Source organism: Rhinoraja longicauda, chromosome 11, assembly GCF_053455715.1.
Source record: "Rhinoraja longicauda isolate Sanriku21f chromosome 11, sRhiLon1.1, whole genome shotgun sequence".
In the NCBI taxonomy this organism is placed as follows: domain Eukaryota; kingdom Metazoa; phylum Chordata; class Chondrichthyes; order Rajiformes; family Arhynchobatidae; genus Rhinoraja; species Rhinoraja longicauda.
The window spans coordinates 46271538-46279333 of record NC_135963.1 but is presented as its reverse complement, the minus strand read 5'-3'; the positions used below and the strand labels follow the sequence as shown (position 1 = coordinate 46279333).

The 7796-nt window shown below is 39.3% G+C and overlaps 1 protein-coding gene across 3 annotated transcripts in view; it reads right to left on the bottom strand.

Moving 5' to 3' along the window:
- Positions 1-981: 981 nt before the first annotated feature.
- kifap3a (kinesin-associated protein 3a) overlaps positions 982-7796 on the bottom strand; it is a 127026-nt gene continuing 120211 nt past the window's right edge. Inside the window, exon 21 of one of the 3 annotated variants that reach the window (XM_078407568.1) lies at positions 982-4194. In XM_078407568.1, the coding sequence (XP_078263694.1) occupies positions 4086-4194 (109 nt within the window). In that variant the 3' untranslated portion in view covers positions 982-4085. The remainder of the gene's footprint in view (positions 4195-7796) is intronic. The other 2 variants (XM_078407569.1, XR_013547799.1) reach the window with 2 other exon arrangements.

Genomic DNA, 7796 nt, shown 5'->3' with positions numbered 1-7796 from the left:
TTCAATGTCGGGAGCCCCGACCCCCCCGACATGGCAATTTTGACTGCCTGACCCCAGGAGAAGACGGCAGGGAAGAGAAAATACATTCTGGCTTTCCATCACAGTGAGGAGGTGACTGGAGGAGACTCACTGCGATGGATGTTTTTTTTTGTTTTATGTTGGTTTTTGTGATTGTGTTTTATTGCTTTCTTTTTTATTGCCGCATTGTTGACTGTGGGTAACGTAATTTCGTCCAAAAACATGTTTTTGGATGACAATAAAGGCTATTCTATTCTACTCTATCTCACCCGCTCCATCACAGGAGATAGACTATCGACTGATGTCCATTATAAACCTACTGATTCCCACAACTATCTAGACTACACTTCTTCTCACCCTGTCTCTTGCAAACACTTTATCCCCTACTCCTAATTCCTCCGTGTACACTGCATCTGCTCCCAAGATGAGGTGTTCCATATCAGAACATCTGAAATTTCCTCATTCTTTAGGGATTGGGAGTTCCCCACTTCTATCATAGATGAGGCCCTCACACATGACTCATTACCCATCAAGTCTTCTCTTGCTCCCTCCTCCCCCCAGTCGCAACAGAGACAGAGTCCCCCAGTCATCTTTCAACTGATCAGCCGTCGCATACAGTGCATAATTCTCTGACATTTTCAGCACCTCCAACGGGATCCCACCACTAGCCACGTTCCCTTTGCAACTCTTTGGAAAACTCATCCCTTCCCACACAAACCACCCCTCCCCAGATACCTATCCCTGCAACCGCAGGAGCTGCAACACCTGTCCCTATACCTCCTCCCTCGACTCTGTCCAGGTAAGGCAGAGGTTCATTTACACCTCCTCCAATCTCATCTACTGTATCCGCTGTTCCAGGTGTGGACTCCTATATATTGGTGAGACAATACAATACAATACAATATATCTTTATTGTCATTGTACAGGGGTACGACGAGATTGGGAATGCACCTCCCATACGATGCAATAAATTAATTAGCTAGTCAGTATTAATTTAAACAACCCAATGAAACAAATTGTAACAGTTTTAAAACAGAATAAAGTGCAAGTAGATCTGTGTTGGATCACTGTGCGTTATGACCATCCGGCTCAGCAGGACCAGTTCATAGCAGCTGTGGCCCTGGGGATGAAGCTGTTCCTGAGTCTGGAGGTGCGGGCGTAGAAGGCCTTGTATTGTCTGCCCGATGGTAGAAGTTCGAACAGACTGTTGCAGGGGTGTGAAGAGTCTTTGTGGATGCCGATTTGGCGATCATATTGGTTAACAGCTTAATTCAGTCGGTGGTCTCCCATTTGCCATACAATTTAACTCCCCTCCCATTTCAATACTGACCTTTCTGTCCCTGGGCCTCCTCCGTTGTCAGAGTGAGGCCAAACATATATTGGAGGAATAGCACCTCATAATTTGGTTGGGTAGCTTTGAACCCAGCGGTATGAATATTGACTTCTCTTACTTCAAGTAACCCTTGTAGAAGGTGTGAGACAGTTTTGAAGAGTTGCGGGAGAGAAAAGTTGGGGAAGAAATAGGATGGGGTCCAGGTGGGGCACAGGGGAGGGGAGAGAGGGGAGGGGAGGGGGGGGGAGAAAATAGGTCTGCCAAAAATAAATCTAGGTGGAAGTGATCCTTGAAGAAGATACAAATGGTCAAGAGGATATAGGCAGGCTGGTGGGATGAGTGGACATTTGGCAAGTGAAAAATACAGTGTTACTTTTCAGTGGGAAGAATGAAGAGGAACAATATCAACTGGAACTGAACATGCCAGATGTACAGAGCGAAACTGGGCAACAGAGGATTGAACATTATCAGATCAAAGGACATAAAAACTGAGGCAGCAGCAACTGATGAATGGAACATATCTGTGAAATTTATAGGTATGGATTGATTAAGAATCAGGGACTTTGATAGTATAATGCAAATAACGTTGTCTGGGATGAGAAAAATAACAATGGAAGCTCTTTTCCGCATAATTAGGCATGGGACGAGGGGATCTCTCAAGAAGCCACCTGTACCAGCCCCATGCGAACACTGTCATGAGCACATCTATTACGTTATCAATCATCACTATTGTGCCCAAACTGTATAAAACACCATGTAATTTTATTACCTGGGAGAGTCATTTATTTTGCTTGCATTGGTACCAAATAAAAACATTTAGCTGAACCTACAGGTCTGGTCTCAGTGTGTTTCTCTAGCAATATTAACAAAACTTGTGTTTCGCAAGTATATCATTGCAATTATACTGTTTATAAGCATAACCTCCTCCTTACATTTCCATGTATAACAATTATTGTTTTGAGGGAACTCATTTTATCATTTTTCAGTTTCGAATTTAATATTTTTCCTGCTCCTTTCAGCTCTTCCTTCTTGTCCCTTTAAAAATTGAACTGCTTCTGCATATTTAATTGAAACTCGCTAATATAGATTTATACATCAAAGCAGAGGGATTGAGGATTTTGTGCTCTAAAACAGATGTATACTTCCTTGCTGTTAGTTTCTCAATGGGACAACTTCAGCAATGGAATCCACTCTTCTACTAGAATTGTTTGACCTCCGAGGTTTCTCAATACACATGTTTTGGTAGTCACAGAAAATATATTAGTGGTGGAATCCAAGCCTCCACAGTTCTGGGTCAAGCTTTATTTTCCAGTATCACTTTCGAGACCAGCTTCCACCAAACATATCTTCAGTATTCTCAAAGAACTTTAAAAATTAAGATTTGCTGGAATTTTGCATACATTTTTTGCAAAGATCAAATGTAGAAGGATGTGGGCCTGGTCTGAGTTTATAGGGAAAGCTTGTGGGATTTATGTGCAAAAAAAACAAATTGTAGTTAAGTTGTGCAAACAATTTGTTCAACTTAAAATTCAGATGGTCTGGATAATCCTCTTACTTTCAGAAGTCGTAGCTGTTTGTCAAACCAACAATTTGCTGTATTAGAAATGCTAAAGAACTCAAACTGCCAATTTATAGACTTAGAATCCTCTATCATTAGAAGGGAATAGAGATGATGTGACAAGATCATTTATCATAATAATCGCAAAGTGAAGCAGGCGTAACACTACTCCTCCCAAAGCAATGTTGTTCATTGAATAACGCCTAAGAGTTAGCACCTGTTATGGATTGAGACTAAAGGAAATCCAAATGCTTAGTGAAGAGTTTGCTGACATGTCATGAGTAGACTTGGACAAATGTCTTGAGATTTCTCTCCCACAGAGATGCAACTATATATTGTGATCACACACAATTGCAGTTAAGTCATCTTTGCAACAGACAAAAAGAACAAGCATCTTGCAAAGTAAATGAAAATAAAAAGCTGCAGATGCTGGATGTTTCACCAATTTTGTCGAAGGATCATCTCCCAGTAAATCGTCTACTTTAAAACCAAAATATAAAGTCTTGTTAATAAATATCTCACAAATGGAACAACACAAAAACTTGATTTTGGTTGTGTTTATTTTCAGTTCTTATTTCTTAACTTAGATTCTCCAAACGTAGAACAATGCTGCCAGATCTGTTTAAATCCACATTTGTTCACCGATCACAGTAATGGCAAAATAAATAGAAACAAGCATACTGGATGTGGAACAAACAGAACAGAAATGTAATAAACTGCAGTGAGACACAATTCATATAATTTAAAACATGGAATATGGCTCTGCATTTTGTGTAATTATTTCTGCAAATATAAAATGCAGCTTGTTATGGTAAACAGATTTAAAGGTAAAATTGCTGTAATGAAACATTTTAGATTAATGAAATGAGATCCCAACACTTAAATAGCAAAGTATTAGCTGTGGAATTGGCTAATTTAAAAGTATAGTTTGTATATTGGAGACTTCATTCCAGTTTTGTTTTTCAGATTCATCCAGTGTTTCAAGTAAAGGCAGAAAAACATTAAATAATACAAATACAACCAATATATTTTAGTCAGGATATTGGATTGTTACATGTACAAATGCAATTCACATCTTAACTCTGACACTATGCAGAACCTACAAAGATCCTCAGCACATTACACATGCAGTTATGTACAGGAGTGTTACAAAAGCATTAAATATTTTTGCTGAGCTTATCTGGTTCCAAATGGATAGAGGAAAGGATCATCTGGACGGTAACCATAAGCTGTAACTGGACGCCCAGGAAAGCTAACTGGCTGACCAAATCCATCAACCGCCATACTGAAATTGGAGGAGAAAGTTAGAATTAGTAATTCATAAGAAATTATATAAAAGCAGACATGCATAGTTGTTCAGGTTCAGCACCTGACTTTTTAAATACTTTAAGCAATGGACATTTGTTCAAGATAATTGAAGTGTGCAATAAAAGATAGTTATATTTGTAGCCCATGCTAATTTTAAAATGACATGGTTTTCAATATAAAGAGCTTCCGTAAAATAATTTAAAATGTGATCAGTCACTTTAGACAAACCAAAATTCCACAGAGCATTGTGATGAATGGCCACACTTTTTCATGATATTTAAAGGAAAACAAATGTTCCTCTAATTATTTGACTTTAATTACCAAACCAGAACCCGTGTTTAATATGGAATTATAGAATGAATACAACACAGGAGAAAACCATTTGGCCAATCGTGTCATAATAACACACTAGATCATAGCTCTTTAGAGCCTTACAAAAATTTTCTTCCTATTATCCAATTCGCTTCTAAAGGCAACAATAGAATCTGCCTCCATCAATTCAACACAAAATGCATTCCAGATTTCAACCGCAGACTGCATTGTTTTTCATCATGTCACTCTTAATTCTCCTCCTTTTTAGTTTGTATTTGTGATTTTGAGTTCTCCATTCTTCCACCAAAGGGAGCAACTTCCCACCATTAACACAGTCCAGGCCTCTCAGCATTTTGCATGTCATCTAAATTGCCCTTCAGTCTTTTATAATACCTTCACCTTCATCACCTCCTGTGATGACCAAAATTAAACACATTACTCCAGTTATCAATGCCATCAATAAACATTGTTATACCATATGCTTCAACTTTACTGAGAAGCCTATTATGTAGCACCTTTATCAAAAGCCTTTTGGAAGTCCATACACACCAGAGCAACTCCAATGTCCTCATCAAATCTATATGTCATCTTAACAAAACGTTCTGTGAAATTAATTAAACACAATTTGTTTTTAACAAATACCTGCTGGCTTTGCCTTGCCTCTATGTTTCTAAAAGCTTTCCCACCACTAAGTTTGAACTGACAAGCTGGGCTAATGCTTACTCTCTTTTTTGAATGGGGGATTAACATTTCCTACTCCAATCTTTTGGCACAACCATCAGATCCAAAGAGCATTGAAAGATGATGGGTAAAGTCCCAGTAATTTATTTTCGTAGTTCCTGATAATCCCTAATAATCATCCCATGCAGTCTTGCTAACTTAACTACCTGAAGTTAAATCAACTTTTTTTAATACCTGCAAGCTATAATTAAAAAATATAAAGTCTCACAACTCAATTAAAGAGTTCCCTTCTCAGAAACTAAACTTGTATAATGAAATAATGTCTTGGTTTTGGATCTGAACCCTTTCCAACTCAAGAGTAGGAATACTAACATTAAAGCAGACAGTGTCAATGTTCCAGTCACCAAGTCTACCATACAAATTACTTAATATGTAGACTTTACAGCATCTTCAGAAAAGTCCTCAATAGTTTCAATGAACCAAATTCATAGTAATGATGTGGGTTATTGATTGTATTTTTAAAAAAAGCTTTTCCTCTTTACTTATTTCACAAATTGTTTTTTTCAAGATTTGCAAAATAATTTGTGAACAAATTATAATAACATTTGATTCTATTTATTGTGTTCCTTGTCCAAAATTTAAAAATAGGTTTATCTATCTTATTGGTTTAATGGATGCATGTTAGGTTTTATATTCTAGAATTCTAAGCTGTTTTTACTGATTCTCCTTGTGACTGCATGCTCCCACCGGGTGCTCTGGTTTCCTCCCACAACCCAGACATACTGGTTTGTAGGTTAATAGGCCATTGTAAAATGCCTCTGTTGTGTAGGGAGTGGATGTGAAAGTGGGAGAACTAATGTTCGGCTTGGACTCGATGGGCTAAAGGGCCTGTTTTCATGCTATATCTCTAAACTAAACTTCCACAATCTATCTAGTTTCAACAGTATTCTCATTCTCACTTTCAAACTCTCCTACTAGTGGAAGCATCTTCTCCACCTCCACTCTATCCAAGCCTTTCATTATTTGTATGTTTCAATGAGGTCCACCCTCATTCTTCTAAACTCCAGCGAGTACAGGCCCAGTGCTGACAAACACTCATCATAGGTTAACCTACTCATTCCTGGGATCATTCTTGTAAACCTCCTCTGGACCCTCTCCAGAGCCAGCACATCTTTTCTCAGATTATGGTGCCCCAAATTGCTCACAATATTCCAAAAATAAATAAATTCAAATAAATTGAGTTTTCCTTCTTTACTACTGATTCGATTTGCAGCTTAACTTTTTGGGAATCCTGCACCAGCATTCCCAAGTCCCTTTGCACCTCCGATTTCTGGATTCTTACCCCATTTAGAAAATAGTCTATATATCATGTTGGCAGATGAGATTGGTTTAACTTGGCATCATGTTCCTACTACCAAAATGCACGACTCCACACTTTGCTACACAATATTCCATCTGCCACTACTCTGCCCACTCTCCCAACCTGTCCAAGTCCTTCTTGCAGAGTCCCTGTTTTCTCTACACTACCTGCCCCTCCACCTAAGAGTCATAGAGTGATACTGAGTGGAAACAGGTCCTATCTGTCCAACTTGCCAACAATGTCCCAGCTGCACTAGTCCGACTTGCCTGCGCTTGGTCCATATCCCTGCAAACCTGTCCTATCCATGTACCTGTCTAACTATTTCTTAAACGATGGGATAGTCCCAGACTTAACTACCTCCTCTAGCGGTTTGTTCCTTACACTCACCACCCTTTATGTGAAAAAGTTACCCCTCGGATTCCTATTTTCTTATTTTCTATTTTCGTACCATCCGCAACCTTTGCAACAAAGTCTTCAATCCCCTATTCCAAATCATTTATATACAACGTGAAGAGTAGCGGCCCCAGCACCAACCCTTGCAGAACTCCACTAGTCACTGGCAGCCAACCAGAAAAAGCCCCCTTTATTGCCACTCTTTGTCTTCTGCCATCCAGCCAACCTGTTATCCGTGCCCTTACCCAGGTAGGCTCCACTACAAGCTGCTCAAAGAATCCATCTTGGAGGCACTTGACAAATTCCTTTTCTTGGGGTCCAACTTTACAACAAGGATTGCACCAATTCAATAAAGAAACTCATCATCATCATTTCCAAGGTTGACGAATTGGCCTTTTCCAGAAGCCGCAAATCCTATAAACAACAATAACTCAAAGCTCCTGTGAAATAAGGTTTTTAAATTGACTTAACAAAACAATAGACAATAGGTGCAGGAGTAGGCCATTCGGCCCTTAGAGCCAGCACCACCATTCAATGTGATCATGGCTGATCATTCTCAATCAGTACCCCGTTCCTGCTTTCTCCCCATACCCCCTGACTCCGCTATCCTTAAGAGCTCTATCTAGCTCTCTCTTGAATGTATTCAGAGAATTGGCCTCCACTGCCCTCTGAGGCAGAGAATTCCACAGATTCACAACTCTCTGACTGAAAAAGTTTTTCCTCATCTCTGTTCTAAATGGCCTACCCCTTATTCTTAAACTGTGGCCCCTAGTTCTGGACTCCCCCAACATTGGGAACATGTTTCCTGCCTCTAACATGTCCAACCCCTTAAT